General features: G+C 30.0%; 2 protein-coding genes across 2 annotated transcripts; both read right to left on the bottom strand.

Annotated features, from left to right (window-relative positions):
- Window positions 1–2,573: 2,573 nt before the first annotated feature.
- On the bottom strand, window positions 2,574–4,097 carry LOC124490325 (uncharacterized). Its single transcript, XM_047052796.2, has one exon. The coding sequence runs from the start codon at window positions 3,978–3,980 to the stop codon at window positions 2,574–2,576; it is 1,407 nt and encodes a 468-aa protein (XP_046908752.2). The 5' UTR covers window positions 3,981–4,097.
- A 2,869-nt stretch (window positions 4,098–6,966) lies between these two features.
- LOC124500631 (uncharacterized) lies at window positions 6,967–7,934 on the bottom strand. The gene is given in 3 exon segments (XM_075729979.1): window positions 6,967–7,469; window positions 7,472–7,737; window positions 7,820–7,934. Coding segments are annotated over 3 exon segments (717 nt in total). The 3' UTR covers window positions 6,967–7,133.
- Between the last annotated feature and the right edge of the window lie 12,131 nt (window positions 7,935–20,065).

Genomic DNA, 20,065 nt, shown 5'->3' with positions numbered 1-20,065 from the left:
CTGGTGATGAAATAAATTCATCAATTGAACTACAATCATTAACACCACCACCACCACTCCCACTTGTTGTTGTGGAATAACTACCACTACCACTACCACCACTATTATTAATTGATGGATCAATCATTTGATCATAATGTATGGAAAATGTACGTCTAATGGCTGTACCACTGGAATACATTTGAAATGTTGGTGACATTTTTTTCAATCGTAATGGTGGTGGTGGATGTTGTTGTAAACGATTATTATATAATCGTTGCTGTGTTGTTGCCGTTGATGTTGGTATTGGTGATGTGGCGCCAAAATTAACATCGGAAGTTGATTCTAATGTTGTTGAATCGGATATCAATTGTGGCTGTTGTTGATGTTGTTGCTGTTGTTGTTGTAACATCATCATTTTGGCAGTGGTCGTAGCGGTTGTCAATATGGATGTTATTTCATTTGTATCATCATCCGGTTCATCTAGATTTTCAATATTTCCTGTCATATCAATCATTATCATTGATTGATTGGGATTATTTTTTTGTCTCAAATTCTTAAATTGATGTCGTTTCCATTTCTGATCATCATTATTTGTTGGTTGCTGATGCTGTTGTTGTTGTTGTTGTTGTTTCAATGATTTTTCTTCATTCATATTTCACTTTTCATTTTTTTTTAATATATTCAAATTGATTCATTCAATTCATGATCGATTAATGATGATGATGATGGTGAATGATTGTCGTATGATTTTTGAATTTTTTTTTCTTCGCTTCATCATACCAAGAATTTTGGTACATAAAAAAAATTTGTTGGTGGCCATCAATCTTTTTCCGTTTGAATTATCACAGTGGAATCCAATTCAGAAAAAAAATCGATGCACAAATATCGATCAAACAATCGATCGATGGATCGTTTGGTTTTTCATACAACCATCACGATGATTTCATTCAGCCAAATTCATTCAATGGGCCCATTCATAGGAATGTTTTCACGATTCACAACATGAATATACAGATGTTGAATTAATCCTAAAAAAGAGAGAAGAAAAAAAAACGTTAAATTCATTACGAAAAGAAAAAAAAATTCAAGGAATGTTCAACATCATTATCAGGTAGTAGTTGGGAAAAAAACAGAGAAAAAAAACATGGAATTTGTCAAACGGAAAAAAAATTCCCTCTGGATTCCATAATGTACCATGTATGCTCAGGTAAGTTGATCAACAACAACAACAACAAGAACAGAAAACCGAGCGACAAAATTCATTGGAACATTGTCGATCGAGATTTGTGAATTGAATGAAGTGAGAAAAAAAAATTTCCATTTCCGTGATTGCTGTTGTTGAAATAATTTTCACATTGATTGAAATTGTCAAAAAAAAATAAATTTTTTTTTATTTGATTTAAATTAAATTTAATTCAATTTAAAATAATGTTGTCAATCTGTTATCAACAACAACAACAACAACAAAAACTGAAAAACTAGAGAATATTCTTGAGTCAAAGAGGGCGCTGTTGTGTGTGTTTGTTTTTTAAAACAAAAATTCATTGTTTTTTTTATATTTCTGACATTGAAATGAGGTTTGCGTGTCAAAATGATGTTAGAATTTTTTTTTTTTTTTTTTTTGGTTTTATTCTGCTTGGTCTTTGATTATTATGATGATGATGATTCAGTCACATATTCTTGATATGACTGTTTTTTAAATATACAGTACATTATACAGTCACAGAGTTATTCATTGCTTTCATTTTATTTGTTGTTGTTGTTGTCAATGTGACAATAACAACAACAACAACAACAACAACAAAATGGAGAAATAAATTCCACATTTTGCACAACCACATGGTGTGTATGAATGCAAACAAACATGAAAAAAAAATTCATCATCATCATATCAAAGAAAAATCAACATTCAGATTATAAGAATTTTAGAAATGACCGACCAAAAATACATTCATTGTTCGTGTGTAATGTGTCAGCAAGAATTATGTATTATGAATCATGATCGAAAAAAAGAATGATGAAAATGAATGAATGAACGAATGAATGGATCATCCCATGAAGAAGAATATCTAAGAAAACGATGACAACGAACGAGAATGATAATAATAAAAAACACACACACACACAGAATTTGCTGACATTTTTTTTCTCATTGATTTTGATTCTATGCTATTCAAGACAAGTTTCCTGATTCTGTTCACATACACACACACAGAATCATCAGCATCAACAGCATTCTAATTAAACTAAGTGTTTGCCGTTGCTGTTGTTGTTGTTGTTGTCTATCCGGAAGACATCATCAACATGACATACATGAATGTTTGTGTGTTTTTTTTTTACAGATCAAACTAAAGGCCAAAAACAAAAATAAAGAAGAAGAAAAAGAAAAATCAAGACCCAAATTATTGACAAAATAGCTAATAGTAAAATGAATGAATGACAAGATAATATCATCATTAAGAAAAAAAAATGTTGACATTTATCCAGTGTTTTATCGACAGAATTTGGTTGTTGAAAAAATTTTATTTTTTAAGAAAAAAATTCCCAATTATTAGCAAGTATATACACACACACACACACACACAAAAGTGTTAATGATGTGCGGTGGTGGTGATCCATTCAAATGATCTTGTCGATAATGTTGACAACAGCAGTTCTTCAGGCAATCGTACACCGCAAACATACAACATATATAATGAGATGGCCATAAATTTTATTATGATCAATATGACTATGATATTATCGATCTTGGCGAAATGTTGACGGAGCCAAAATTTCGGTACAAAACTATCGTTTACCATTTCGATTGATTGTAATGATAGTCCCGGCAATGGCCAACGTGTGGGCCAAAAGCATAGGAAAAATCGTAAAAATTCCAATCTTTCAATCACAAATGCCGTTTCGGCCATCTCGACGGCGGCCAGAATGGATTTGTTTACACGAAACAAAATTTCTGCATCAATGGAAATAAAATAAATATGATCATCGTTAATAGTTAGACCGAATTCAATATTTTCAAACAATGTCATTGCTGTCAAATGTTCACATTGTTTATCCAGATTTAATTTCAAATAAATAATTTCTGAATCCGGATTGTTTTTCTGACAAATTTCACCATATGGTTCGTTCAGACGTGGTGATCCACGATATGTTCGTACTTTATAGACACCTTTTTGGCCATACGGGTTCAATGCGATAACCAGTGCATAGAATTCACCATCAATATTCATTGTGATTAGATTGAATTTTTCATCATCAGGACTACGTAGCTCACCAAAAGTGATTGATTCTTCATGTTCATGTTCATAATACATATAATGTTTGAAACCAGTATTGGTCTGTTTATTACGTAGCCAAAAATGTATCATATAATCATCGGTATAATATTTGGATAAATATAACCAACCAGATTGATTCATAGATAATGATGATAATTGTTGTTGTTGTTGATCATTATCCAATCGATCTGATCGTGTAATTGTCACTCTAACATCATTGCGCATTCTCGTTATTGTTTTTGGCCACAATGTAGGAACTATTTGATTGAATTCAGACAAATCACCTTCAACAAGTTTCACAAATGAATCAACATTAAATAATGGATTAAAAATTTCATTAACAATTCGATCCAATGGCCATTCATCAACTATTGTTGGATAATAACGGTGATTATCATGATAAATACCGTCCATTAGATAGATACCGGATAATTGTGGCGAAAAACGCCATGATATGCCCGGATAAATGCCGATAATATGATCCATTTGATAAATATACAATGTATCATCAATAATGGCCATCGATAATAATTTATCGATAAAAAATTTCATCGATACTGGACCATCACAGCCAGAAAGGTGGCTAAAATCATTATATGAATAATTTTGACCATTATCTTTACGAACATAATGTACTAATGTTTGTATGAAATTCAATTGATGATACAGAATAATAATCATCGTGATCATCAATGATTGTGAATGTAAAAATGGCCACATTATTATTATTTCACACACAGAAGAATCAACGAATTTGTTTGATGATGTTCATATATATATATGGGAAAACACACAAACTGTTGCTGTTTGTTTATGTTTTCACGCATAAATCATACAATTTTCACTGCTAAAATCGGATTGAATCATGACCAAAAAAATTTGTTCATCGAAATATAAATATAATCGATTAAAATTCGAAAAATCAACAAACAAAGAACAAAAAAAAACCACATGAAAAAAATAGAATTTTGACGAAAAAAATTGGAAAAAAAATTCTAAGTGATTTTCCATGTTTACAAAAAAATTTTTTTCCACCATTTTGTTTGTTTTCAATTAACGTCCATTGTTATTTATCACCGTATCTGTATCGTCGTCGTCGTTGTTGTTGTTGTGTTGCCGTTGTCGTTGTCGTTTTTAATCCGATAAGTTATGAGAATTTTCAAAAGACCAAAATTTCCTACGGTTTTTTTTACGGTACGGATTTAGGCACATTAAATTATCTTTGTTGTTGCTGTTGTTGTTGTTTATGGATTCTGTTTATCAATTATGGCAAGGTGAGCAGCATTTTTTCTATGATTAATAAGAACCAATGATGATGATCGAATGAAATGTACTGAAATTCCGTAAGATAATGAAAATCTTAATCTTAACAGGAAAGAATTTCATTATGAAAAACAAAAACAAAAAACAAATCTATTCCACACACACACACACACACACTCAGTCGTCGGTCGTTTTCATTGAAATCATTCGACTATAATTAATCATCGGCGCCAAAACAAAAAAAATAATTTATTTTCCAAACAAAACAGAAAAACAAACAAACGAGAAAAATTCGTGATAAATGTTTTTTTTTCTTTCAAAAAAAAAAAAAAAAAAAAAACTAAAAAAAAAAACAAAAGCCCATCCCGACAGCAACAACAACAACAACAATGTTGAATTTCCGTTTGAATAAATTTTTCCATGCTCATCAACCATCATTACCATCACAAATTTAAAATAAAAAAAATTCTGAAATGGAGTTAAAAGAGAATTTCACCAAACAACAACACTTTTAGTACCACCACACCACCACAGCCATCATAGAGCGTGAAATGCATGTTTTCCACCAAATCGATCAACCAACCAACCAACGAATGAATGAATGAATGAATGAACCAATCATTCTATAAATCAGTAAAATGTTGTTGAACGAAATACAATCTCTTGTGTTTTGATTTTTTTTTGTGTTTGGTTTTTGTTTTTTTTTTTTTTTTTTTTTGATCAAAAACAATCAAAGTTTTTTTTCCTGGAATTTTAAAAAATTGACGTCATTTTTTTTCTCATCTTTTCTCTTTGTTTCAATTTGTCACTGTTTGTTATTTTTAGCATCAAATTGTCGAATTAAATTGTAGAAAAACAAATGTGAAGTGCAAAATGGAAAAAAAGAGGCAGGTGCAGTTGTGTGAGAATTTTGTTTGATTCACAACAACAACAACAACAACAGCAACAACAACAACGAAAGAATATCCAAATGGTAACCAATTAAGATGTAAACATCAACAATAACAAGAATAATGTGAATGTGGATGGCCAATTCGAAAGAAGAATATTCTTTTCGTGTGAATGCGTGTGTGTTGTTGTTGTTGAATGAAATTTTAATTATTCATCAATTTTTATGGATTTTTTTTTTATTGTCAACAGGAATTTTTTTTTTCGTTTTGTTTTGCATCATCATCATCATTTACATTCATTCACTCATTGAATAGAATCGATTCCCATTGGAACAATTTTCATTTCATTTCTTTATTCTTTAGCCAATGATGATTTGTTATACAAATTACATTGCTACTACTACTATCCATATGCATGGATGGAATTCATTTTTTTTTTGTCGATGATAATGATGACGGGAATAATGTTTTCATTTTCATGTTCCACAAAAAATTATGCAAGATGCACACGTCTGTGTGTGTGTGTGTGTGTTTTACCGTCATCATCATCATCATCATCATCATCAAAATCAACATTCAAATCATTCGTTTCAATTTTGTTTCGTTTTTTATTCGAGTATCCACACATTTTAATGATTCAATTAAATGATGATAGTCAATTTTTTTACCATTTCATTGAGAGTTGGGAAAATATTTTCATTTTCCCCGCGTCCCACTCAAATATAAACAAAAATTGCATTCAAACACACACACACACGCCATTCTACACAGTTTTTATTGCAAAATTCAGACCAAATTGATGCGGATGATTTCTGCAGATTGAAAATGAGAATAAATATTGCCAATATCACGGAATACGTACATTATATTTAGATTGAAACAAAAACGAAATTTTTTTTTCAACGTTTACATTCGTTTTAAACGTATCGTGACTTATGAAATTATGGTGAAAATTGTGGAAAACAAAAACTTTATATAATCGATAATTGTCTTATTGTGTAAATTTTTCATTCGATTTTATTCTCTGACTTTGACTTGGCCATTTCTTCATTCACTTTTTCGGTGTCTTGAGCTGATTTTGAACAAAAAAAAAAAAATTTTTTTTTCCTCATGATCATCATCAATCATTGGAATTTTTTTCTTCTTCGGTAATGTCAAGTACAAAGATGGAAAAAAAATCCAAAATTCCAATAAACAATTTATTCATCAGAATCGATTAAAACAAAAAAAAAAAAAAATTCAGAATTTGAAATTGAACCAGTAGAAAAACGTTTTCCATTTTCAAAATTTGAATCTTTCTTTCCAAGCAACAGTAGTGGTGGTGGTAATAGTAGTACTAGTAGTGGTATTCATGTTTATACACACCAAAACAAACATACAATTCGATTGTAATCAATCAATCGGTGAGTCAAAAAAAAAAAAAAAAAAAAAAATTCAGGTGTCAAAAAGAAACGAACCAAAGAGAACGGTATGCGTAATTGGAATGATGAAGAATTTTTTTTTTCTTAGAAATTTATTCAACTGAGAATCGAAGATGGATAGAGAAAGAAAAAAGCAATAATAATTTTGAATGAACGAATCACAAATTCGTAGTAGAATTTATTCCTAACTAATGCATTTATAAGGAAGAAAAAATTCAATCTATTCACAGACACATGAACATGAACATAAAATTCACAGATCCAAATGGAATGGTGAAAATTTCAATTGACAAAATTGTTCAATAATAATAATAACGAAGTGAAGCTGGTATGTATGATGATTTATTCGAATCCGACAAACGAGATGGTGATGATTTTCTCGATCGATTCATTGAATTTACATGTTTTTTATCACCATGACGTGCCATTAATTCATCTGCAGATTCCACAATACGACATATACGTTCATCAGTTAAATCCTTGTAATTAATGTTTTGAAAAATTGTGGGAGCAATATTATCAGGTAGTAGTTTCGACCAAAGAGACATAATAACTCGTTTATCCAAAATACCCTTAGCCCAATTAGCCATCTGTCTATATGCTGCCGATGGTCGTTGATCAATATCTAAAGACGAATCTTGGACAGAATCTTGTTCATTCTTTCTTCTTCAGTTGGCTTATATGCGACTATCAATGCTGATTTCAATGCTTGCAAATGTCCAGAAACATATGGCCTAGCATGTACATATTGTACGCTAGCTAATTGATCTTTATTCAAAGCACTAATGATATTGAAATATTTTTGTTTCTCATCGATAATATCCTGAACGTTAAAAGCCGCTTCACAAGATAAGAACCATCCATCAGGATGAATTCGTTGATTTTGATTTAGCCATTTCGATCAAATCTGATCGTAACTCGTCAGATGATGATGATGATGTTGCATTTTGTTCTTTATTTTTATTGACTTCTTTTCGCAACTTACGAATTTCGCGATTCATATTATTGATTACTTTCATTATTTCATTCAGATTTGATATACCAATAATCGAATCCGGTTCGGTCTTTGTTGGAACATCTTTCGAACTGCTGCTTGACATCGTTATATTTCTATTTTGATACATGAAATTTTGAAACGAAAAAATCAAAGTCGATGGTCACCGTAATATGTAGCGTAATTATCATCATCAACTACATTTATTCAACTAAACTCAAAACGCATTTTCATTCAACTCATCTGTTCGACTTGGGGTTCATCATCGATGACGTTAACACGCCACCACAGAAGAAATTTTTTTTTTTTTTGCAATAACATTGACATTGTTCAATGTTGTTGTTGTTATCGTTTACTTTATTTTTTTGTTCATCTTATACGTCTTTTGTTGTTGATTTTTCAATGAACAAAAAAAAAATAAAATAAAATTCCGGAATTCAATTCAAAATCCATCCACCCTCGCCAAACAAAAAGAAAAAAAAAATAAAATGTTCAATAAAATAAAACATGTGACCAACGCAATTGACTGAATTTTTTTTTTTATTGAGCTTCATTGGTCAATCAATTGATGGACATGATTATCGTTTTGCTGTTCAAATAGGCGTGTATTATATTTCAAGTTCAACTTTTTTTTTTTGATGAACGAGTTTATGGTCGATTAATCGATGGTGGACACACACACACACACACACACACACAAGCGTCGTCATCATCATGCTAATCATCATTGCAATTCAATTGATGGCGGCCACACACATATATATATTTAGTGGTGGTTATCGATCAAAAGTAAAAAAAAGGCCTGTCAATTCATGTCATTGTTCATCATGGTGGATATCAAACAACAACATGAGAACAATTTTTTTTTCCGAGAAAACACAAAAATCATCGATAACAAATTTCACAATTTTCTCGAAAAAAAAAAAAAATTTTTTTACTCAAGCACGAAAGTCAAGTTGACTTCACTGGTGATTGGGCAATCATTCATACTCGCACACACACGCACAGCAGACGTATGCGAAAAGTTGGCTTCACTACCATAAATATCAGCAGCTGCATCATTTGCAGCAGAAGCAATGACAAGAAAATTTTTTACATAAAAAAAAAAGATTTCCAAAGAATTTTTGAAATGAAAAAAAAAATCAAAATCTCATTACATTTGTTAACACGATTGAAATGAGAAAAAAAAAACACTGTCCACCATCATATAATCGGATCATCATCATGTCGTATCACCGGATTTACGGTATACGGTATCATCTTGATAATCAAATTTGTGGTCACGGTCAAGTAGAAGCAGTTACAGTGGTAGAAGAAGTAGTAGTAGTAGTAAATCTGTAATATGAAAAATAATAAAAAAAAATCTGTACCAAGAACCGATACTAAATGTGGGGCCAAGAAAGACAGTGTATGATAATATAATTCGTGTATAACCGTGTAATGCTTACAAAGAAATACACACCGTTTCGATTTTCTTTTACTTTTACGTGTGTGCGTGTGCGTATGTGCGAAAGAGATTCTCAATCTTAATCTTTAGCTTTTTTTTCTTTCAACTAACTAAACGACTTACCAAACAGCCAGCTATTAAATATCTATTGAACACCGAGAAAAAAAAATAAAAATCTTTCAGTGATTTATTACCAAATTGTCCGTGTTTCATCGTCGTCGTTGTCGTTGTCGTTGTAGTCGACTAAATATATACTAAAAAAAAGAATGGAGATGGAAAATGAGATCAATAACGAGAGAGAGAGAGAGAGAGAGAGAGAGAGACAGAGAAAAAAAACGTTATTGCTTCCAAAAAGCATATAAAACAAACGAAAATTTGTTCCAACAACGAAAAAAAAAATAAAATAAACGCCAACGCAATATTATATGATCCAAAATAAGATTTTGTTGGATGTTGTTTGGGGATAATTTTATTTTTTTTTTCTTGCTGGGTTGATGGAAAAGTCTTTTTTTCTCTCTCTCTCTCTCTCGGTTTTTTTTCGTTTGTTTTGTTTCAAAGTCAAACGGATGATATGAAAACATCTTACAATCAGCCATCATTTGGTAGTCAGTAGTAGTAGTAGCAGTAGCGGTAGTGTATCATTACTACTAGTAAATGTTTACTGTCATTTTGAATTTGTACGCTAATTGTTCTTGGAACATTCAAACATACACATTATAGGATGACAACGAAAAAAAACGAGAAATAAAAAAATTCTTGACAACAATTTCACTCTCTCCGTATTCGTGTTATCAATAAACCGGAGAATATATAGAATTTCATTTTATAAAATAAATAAACAGGAACAGGAATCGGAGAAATCAAAAAACAAAACACGATGATGATAAAAATAGAATCAGACAAACACACACACACACACACATCATAGGATTGAACATTGAAAATATTCCATTATTTTCCGTTTCAACCGACCAACCAAAACATACACAAATGGCTATATTAACATAATAATGATATCGATGAGATGAAAATAATTTCCGGTAGAAATAGTAATAGAGACAACAACAATAGTCACTATGTTTGTGTATGTGTGTGTTTTTTTTTTCATTTATTTATATGAAAATAAATGAAAAAAAAAAACAGGAATGGTACGACATTGACATAAACAAAACAACAGCTAAAAACATGTAATCATAATCATTTATGAATGATTTATGATATTGATGATGATGATGATGATGATAATAATAATAAATGGACAAGTTGTATATGAAATGAAATGAAATGGAATGAAACGGAATCCAAGAAAAATACATAATAAAAAAAAATGTAATTTACTGTGTAAATAACATGAATGTATGAATGAATGAATGAATCATCAGTGTTTATCAATATAATTAGAATCATTTATTCGTCTCTATTTATCAGATTTGTTTGTTCCTAGAATCAATTCTCGTTGTCGAACGAATCAGTAGCCTAAGCAACAAAAATCATTATCATTAGGTTAGGTTGTTTAGGTTGGTTAGGTTAACATACCTAACCTAACATATATATGAATGAATTATGAATTTTTTTTTCACTTTCATTTACCGTATCATCATCATTAACCATGAATATGATTAATGTAGCCACGCATGAGTGAAAATTTTGAAAAATTTTTTGAATTTTAAATTGAAAAAAAATGTTTGAATGTCAAACAGCAATGAATCCATTCGTGTGTGTGTATGTATGTGTGCAATATGTAAATGTGGTCAAAAAAAAAAATCATGGATGGATGGTAAAAAAACGTGGATAGTAAATAAAATTAATGATGATATATGAACCAAACAAACAACTGTGTTTTCGTTGTTGTTGTTGTAGTTGTTGTTGCATTGCAGTTACATTCAATGATTTATAAAATATGAAATCAAATTCACCAAATGCAACAACAACAACAAAAAAAATTCTGTGCGTGATCATCGAAAATCAATCAAAAAAATTGAATCAAACAAAAAACCGCAAAGACAAAAAAAAACCAGGGCTTGATCATCCGAATGGGAAAAATAATCGCATTTTTCAAATCTTTTTTCACTAAATTATCGATTTAAAATCTTTCAATTTCCTTCAGAAAAAAATAACATTATTACCACTACCACTGCGATCACCACAACCACCAACAACAACCGGTAAACAAACAACCAATCAAATGGCGTTGAATAAAATGAAATTCAACAACAAAAAAAAACAAAAAACCAAAAAAACAAAATTTCCATTAGAATAAAGATTCATTGATGTGAAAATATAAAATGAATAGAATCCATTATCAACAACAACAAAAAAACGATCATCACCATCGTCATTATCATATGATTAAAATAAACGCAAATGTCGTCATCGTCACAGACACAGACACACACACACACAGAAAGAAATCACATTCATTTATTCAAAATTGATGAATTCTGTTTCTCAAGAATCTAGAAGAAGAGTCTAGAATCATCATCATCGATACTATGTGGTATTCATAATTAAATCAAAAGATTGATTGATTAAAAATGATATATCTTCATCAATGACGACATTGGCAAGAAAAAAATCTTCCCAGGAAGTTTTTCGTTTCTATTTTTATTTCCATCGATACTTTTGTGCACCACTCAACTTGGATCGATATACATTAATCCACTAAATGTGCAGGTGTATTGAATTCTGTATCATTAAATAGGATCAATACGCAATATATCGATGATAATGATGACAAAAATGGACAAATTCTGAATAGATCGATATTGAAAACAATATTAATTATTGATGGAATAATCGAACAATCGAACATATGGCAAAATTGAATAAAGGAAAAAAAGAGAAAGCGAAAAAAAGTGTGAAAGAAAGAAAATTCTAAAGATTCAAATGATAATGATCTTCAGAAAAAATTCTCGACGATGTTGGATGAAATTGAAAAGGAACAATTTCAATATAAACAAAAAGAGAACGAAGAAAAAAGTTTCTCAAAAGTACAAACCAAATTGTTGGCCGAAAAATGAAAAAGAAAAGTTTACTTTTGGACGAACACAACAAAAAAAAAATTATCAGATGATGTTGATTGTTTGTGAATTAAAAGTGCAAAACTTTTTCAATTGAGGCAAAACAACAATCTGGAAAACTGATATATTATATACATGTTCTGATACTACTAATTTGATATGACAATTGATATTTGATTCTCGATTCTCGATTCTTGATTCTTGATTTTTATTGTAAAGGGAATGGTTTTCTTCCTCAATCCAATTTTCTTTTCTTTTTTTTCCTATTTTTACACCCCCTCAAAAAAAAACAATCAACTATTTCGACATGAGTGAACAACAAGAATAGAAAAAAAAACAATAAACATCGATAAAACAACACAGAAGAAAATACAATGCCAATTGTGGCCAAAAAAAAATTGGATCAAATTCTGATTCTGTTTGATTTCTATTTTTTTTATTGCACAGATTCTTTATCTTTATGAATTTGATTGTCCATTTTATTCTGTTGTTGTTCATGTTTGGCATTTGATGGAAAATGAAAATGGCTACCAACAAGCCCAATTATTCATACAAATTCAATGAACAAAACAAAACAAAAAACAAAAAAACGAAAAAAACGGATTTCAAATTAATAACAAAAAAGAAAATGAAAATTTATGTGTACCATTAATGAAAATGAATGGACAAGTAAAATTAACCGGACCAGATAATAAAAATTCATTATGCAGAGCAAAAGAAAATTCATTTCATTTCCACGAAATGCAATCTTCTTGTCGTCGTCGTTATCCATGATTTTCATTGTTTTCAGCTATTCGATATTGTTTTTCAATTAACAACAACAACAAAAAACAATCAACTCAACATCATATGATGCTAGTAAGTATTGAAAAGATTGATGTCCATTTATTAATTATATACATGAACTTTTTATGATTTCTGATGATTTGTTTTCTATGTGGAACAAAAACGAGACAACAACAACAACAACAACAAAACTTTGGTCCAACCAAATACAATAGTATGAACAAATTGAAAAATTTTCTTCTTTTTATCGAATGAATAATGAACCAGAAAATGGATCATTGTGTTCCAATGGGTATGGTAATGACCATGTAATGAGAAAGAGAGATATGATCAATGAATAGTGGAATCCAAAAAAAAAATGAACAATAGCCACAGCCATCAACCGAAAATATGGTTTATTTGGTGGTTGGTGAAAATATTAGTTTATAGACAGAATACTTGAAAAAAAGGTTGTTGTTGTTGAAACATGTGAAATACTAATAAAAAATAAAAATCGAAATGACCCAGATAACAAACACACACACACACACACACCGAGAATGAGTTTGATAATAATGAAAAAATTCCAATCACGTAGTTACAATATCACAATGAACAATGTACAGACTGTTGATGATTTTTCATCATTTCGATGGCGTTGTTGATTGGTAATTTATTACCAATTTTTTTTTCTCATTCATTCGTTTGACCAAAAAAATTTTTTTTTTCAGTGTTGCTAAAAATAACCGAAAAGACAAAAAAATCGCCAAGGTGGATTCTTTTTTTTGAACCAAAGAAATAAAAATTCCTCAGAATACCTTGATTGAAATGATGATGATGATGATAGTGGTGGTGGAGGAATTTTTTTATTTAAAAAAAAATTCTGCAACTTGATAATTTTCAAACATAAACAACAACAACAAAACGATTTACGGGAATGTAAAACTAAAAAGTTTATGGATTCTGTAGATTCTGTGGAAGTGAATGGGGTGATTTTTTTTTAAATTCTCAAAAACTTTTCATCACAAACAACCGAAAAAAAACAACACACACACACACGAATATATTGAGTGATGATGAGTATTTTTGTGTGTGTGTGAAAGTTTGTTGTTTTCAACCGATTATTTATTTATATTTTCAGCGGTTTTTCCTCATAAAACTATACACAAGTTTTACCCGTTTTTTTTAACGTTTCAAAAGTTTTAACCTAACCACTAGACGAAAACAAACACAGCCGGAATTAAGGAACAAGAGAGAAAAAAAAATTTTTTTTCAAAGAAAAAAAAAGAAAACTCGACATGACAGATAATGTTAATGGAACTTTTGCGAAAAATGAAAAAAAAAATGAAAGATTCTTGCCAGTGAAATGAAAAAGGAAAAAAAAATTTTTGAAAAATGTCCACCAAGAATATGAGAGAAAAAAAAATTTTTTTTTTCCCAAATGAAAAATGTCATTTTTTCCCACGCACACAGTCGTGATATTTAAATTTTTCATCAAAAAAAAAAAAAAATTGTCACAACAATGATGATGTGGCGGTGGAAACCTAATTCCCATCATGGTCAATCCATTATTAATGCCATTTTCACGTTCAGAATTTTTTTTTTAATTTAAAACAAAAAAACGAAACGAAACGAAAAAAATTCACAACACCATTGTTGTTGAACATTATCCAATTAAATGAACCAAAGCAAAACACACACACACACACGCAAACATCAATGACACACACACACTGGCAAAGACAGAAATGATATTAATGGGTGAAAAAAAAAACAAAAATTCTTTTCAGGTATCCTCTCCTGAAAAGAATATATTCATGATAAGGGAATTGTAGTCAGTGCATGTGTTTGTGTGTGTGTGTGTGAACCATATTCTATTATTTCACAAGACTCATTTATTTTTTCTCTCTATGCTCTATAGCGCTATAGCACTGTCATTCTTTAAGTGCATATATTCTGTCTCTTCTGATTTTTTTTCGAAGAGAGAGAGAGAGAGAAAATGCGAACCACACCCACAAAGAGGGAGATATGCAAAACAAGACAGATGAGACAGATGTATATAATTTCATTTAGTTTAGCAAATGATGAATTGTTGTTGTGTGTACTGAATGAAATGTTCAATTCTCATTCATCAAATGAAAGTAGAAGAACAAGAAGAAAGAAAAAAAAACAATCGAAATGACGAAACAAGATGTCAAGAATGTTGGAATGAAAAGAAAAAAAAATTCGTCGGGCCACGTAAAAATATCATTAGAGAAGCATTATTGGCATCAAAAAAGAGTTAATTTTGGGCAGCATTTTCAATCATTCGCTCAATTATTTTATTTGTTTTGGATGGATAGAGTGGAAAGAATATCAATATCGTTATTATTAATTATGATGAGTGATCATACGACACAATCATCATCGTCATCATCATATGATCATCATCATTAACATCATCATCAATGAATGATTGGAATAACAAAATTGTCAACAACAAAGATGATGTTGTAATATCCGCTAAATTGATCCAGAAAAAAATACAAAATAACACACACACACACACACAATAACGTACGTGCGCCCAAAATAAATATTGAAATTTCTAGACAAAATGAAATATGGAAAGATATCTTGTGACTAGTATATGAGATATATGAATAGTCGAAAGAAAGAAAGAGAGAGAGAGAGAGAGAAAGTGTCAAATTAACATTCGAACGAATCCCATATTACAAATTATTACAATTATTATTTCATGAGATGAAAATTTCAAGTTTCAAATTACCGTTTTTTTTCGTACACACACACACACCTACTATAACCATGGATCATCATTATCAATATAACGAACTCAAACACGCACACACACACACATGGTTTATGCAAATGATTTGTTTTTCTTTGGACAAGAAATTGGTCGTCGTCGAGTAATTTTTTTTTTTCATTCTTTCCAACCTCACCACATACACAGAGAGAAAATGGAAAAATAATTGGATAATGATGACAGTCTGATCAGATCATCATAAATCTGGAATATTTTCGACAACCAGAAGAAAAAAAAACCGGAAAAAACCAACCATTCATCAACGGATGACACATACTCGAGTGTACAAAAATATGACAATCAATTCTGAATAATTAAAATATTAAATATCAACTAGTACAAGTGAGAATCTAGTGCAAAAAAAACAACTTCCGAATCAGGAATATAGAGCCAAAAAAGGCCAAGTTGTTGTTGATAATGTCCAGTAATTAACATGTACAGCAAACAAACAAACATACACACACACCGAAGACCTTGACCAACTAATGGTCATTTTAATTGGTGAAAATGAATGAATGTATGATAACAAAGGAATAGAAGATGAAAATAAAAATAAATGACATTAGGAAATAGACAACAACAACAACAACGAAGAATGGTAAACAGGATGAATAATGAAAAATTCATTCATTCATTCATTCATTATTTGTTAGTTCTTTTTATACTTATTGCATTTTATTTATTCTGTTTCTGGAACAGCAACAACAACAACAACGAAATTTCAAGTTTATGTTTTTTTCCATTTATTTATTTGTTTGTTTGTTTTCATTCATTTATTCTATGAATTATTGCGTACATCTGACACCTACACACCTACACACACATATAGGAATTAGGTTGTGGACAAAATTAAAACAAAAAGAATTGTTCATCACCGACGAAGGTGTAAAAGATATCCCATGAGAAATGGATTTTTTTTTCTCTTCTCTTATCTAGTTGATAGATTTCTTATCATTATTATCATCATCATTATGATAAGTAGGTATTCTGTGAATGATGATGATGATCATATGAATAATGATCACTAAAAAAAAAGTTTTGGCAAATGAAAAAAAAAACAATGGTACTGAACAGAAACAAAAAAAAACGAAAAAAAAACATTTCAAATAAATGAAGAAAAATTCACAATTTCGATTCATCCATCATCAAGAATAGGGCACACACACACACAGTGCAAGAATTGTGATGTTTCAAGAGAGAGAGAGAGAGAGAGAGCGAAAGAGAAAACAAATGGTCACGAGAATTGAAACAGAATTCATTGAATATGAAATAAAAATAAAAAATTCAATTTCATTTCAATTTTAAAATTCCAGAATTTTCTTCAATGGTTATTTAAACGTTGAACGATGAAATGATGATGATGACGATGAGTTTTATTCAATAATTCAATGGACCAACCATGTGTATATCCATGTTTATTTATATTACAAACAGCAAAAAAAAAAAAAAAAATATAGATATCGACGACAAACATTGGCGATATATGAATAAACGAAAAAAAAAGCAAATATGAAATGGAAAATGAAAAAAAAAACAGAAAAAACGGAAACCATTGGTTCTCAAACAGACTGGAAATAAAACATGGAATTCACATAGTCAAATTTTCTTTTTTTTTCACATTGATTCGTCTATCGATTTTCATTTTTTTTTTATTTATTTATAAAAATATCGTTTTTTTTCGTAAGTGCAACGGTATCACGACATTTGAAATGTTTTTCTTTTTTACTTACTTTTTTTCGATGATGACGATGATGATGATGAGTGAATCTTTTCCACGAATCGAATCGAATGAAATTGTAATGTAATTTTCTTTGGCAAAACAAAAGAAGAAAAAATTCTGGATGAAAAAATTTTCAAACAAAACACGAACACTGAACTATTTTATAGACGTGATCATGTTGTTGTTGTTGTTGATGATAAATTGAATTTAAACATGATCTTGATGATGATGATGATCTAGATGACGATTGATGATGCACGAGAAAATACAATTTGATTCAATCAATCAATAGAAAAGAAAAAAGAGAAATGGTCAGACGAATTGAATTGATTTTTCATGTCATGATTTGTTGATCGTTGATGTTGTCGATGATGAAAAGTGATGAATTTTTCAAAACAAAAACAAAAACAAAACACACACAGATACACACAAGCCCACATACACAAAGAATAAATGAATCGGAAACAGAATACAGAAAAAAATGAATGAATGAATGAAATTGATAATAAATCAATGAATCGATCAAATATCGATTTGATAGATTGATTTGAAAATCAAAAGAATGTTATATGTGGATAGACACAGAGGACGGTGACAATAATAAAAAAAAAATGGACAAAAACAAAAAAAAAATTCACATCACAATGGAATTTATCGATGATGTTAACATTGTTGTCTCTGTTATTCCAGAATGACGAAAAGAATATTCTTTTTGTTTACAATCGAAACACGCACCAAAGTATGGAATTTAGATGAATTTTGGGCGCCAAGTCATGATCGCTGATAGCCGCTGTGATCGTCATCGTCTGTCGTCTACTATGAAGATATATTTCAAAAGTCTAGTCTACGAAGAAGACTCGTGATCTTTTTCTTTTTACAAGTCTGTATTTGTGGTTGTGTGCGTGTGTTCCAAATGGAACATTGTGAATGAAAAAAAAAGAGAAAAAAATGTCAAGCGCATGATTCTATTATTCATTGTGCTTGAACAAATGAATTTGATTCTGTTTATGAATGGGCAAACGTGTACGAGTGAGTGGATAGAAAAATATATGTGTGCACATTACACATTACACATATTATATTCGTATACCGCTAGTTTTGATTTTTGATTTCAAAATGCTAACAGCATTGTTTAGTGGAAACAGGAAATAATGAATTATTTTCATCAATTTTTTCCTATTGACATCAATCTTTGATAATTTTTTTTTTTTTTTTTTGGTGAAAAGATAAAGTTTGATTTTTCTATTTGACACAGAATTTTCTCTTGTTATGATCATCATGGTTGTCAATTTTTTTTCTCTCTGTTTTCTCGAATCAAAAAAAAAAAAAAAAATTGACGAAAATGATAATGAAGATGATATTTTGATTTTATTCGGAAAAAAAAACTACCACCACCATCCACAATCCCAACAACAATAATAAAAAAATAATCTTTGTCGTAGTGGTTTATTATCATATTTTTTTTTGTTGATAAACCAATCGATATTTGTTTTGTTTCCCAGAAAAAAATACACAGTTTCTAAATATCTTAATTGAATCGATTTATAGAATGAAATTAATGAAACACACACACACACACACAAACACAGAATATCGAGAGAGAGAAAAAAAACCAGATTAAACTGGAACAACAACAACACTGGAAAAAAATTGTTTTTTTTATCGATTTTTTTCTCTTTCTCATACAATGACAATAATATTTTAATCGATATTAAAGAACTTCTCTTGATGGACAGAATATAATAGTCTCTCACTCACTCTCTCATGTTTCCTGTCTATGACATATACACACACACACACACACACACACACAAAAGGACCGAATAGATCGAATATTCTGTAAATCGATCGAGATCGATATTTTTTTCCAGTTGATCTTTTCATTTTTTTTTCTCCACTTTTGTTGTCACTATTGATGTCATAATCGTCGTTTGCTGTCGTCGTATGCTGTTGCATGTTTGTTTGTTTGTTTGATGAGAAAATGTGTGAAAATTCACAAATTGAAACAAAACAAAACACAAACACACGAAACACGCACATACAAGAAACATTTGCTTGTATTATTATCATGTGATAGCCATGTTTTTTCTCTCTCTCTTTGCTTTTATAAATTAATAGATAGATAGATGTGGGTGTGGGTGTGTGTGTCCACAAACATCTTTGTCCGGAAATTAAGAAAAAGACACATTCGGTTTTTTTTGCTTATGCTCCATATTGTCAATAAAGAATTTTTTTTCCCCATAATGATCGCGATTCTTGATAATAAAAAAAAAATATTCAGGAAATGAAATTCGGTTCGTTCGTTCGTTCAGTCAAGCAAATTTTTTTGTTCCTGGTATGAACAAAAAAAAAATGGTGTTGTCTGTATTGATTTTTCAACACGTTTATCTATTGCTGTCGAAAAAATTTCAAAAGTTTCACTTACCTGACGACGTCAAAAGTATTGGATCAATGTGAATTTTTTTTTATACCTTCCGAT

Source organism: Dermatophagoides farinae, chromosome 4 (assembly GCF_024713945.1).
Source record: "Dermatophagoides farinae isolate YC_2012a chromosome 4, ASM2471394v1, whole genome shotgun sequence".
Classification (NCBI taxonomy): domain Eukaryota; kingdom Metazoa; phylum Arthropoda; class Arachnida; order Sarcoptiformes; family Pyroglyphidae; genus Dermatophagoides; species Dermatophagoides farinae.
Note: the sequence above shows the minus strand (reverse complement) of the source record. Positions and strands in the feature narration are given on the sequence as shown.

Coding starts and splice junctions, on each gene's coding strand:
- LOC124490325 (XM_047052796.2), bottom strand. CDS start 3,980: ATGTGGCCATTTTTACATTCACAATCATTGATGATCACGATGATTATT.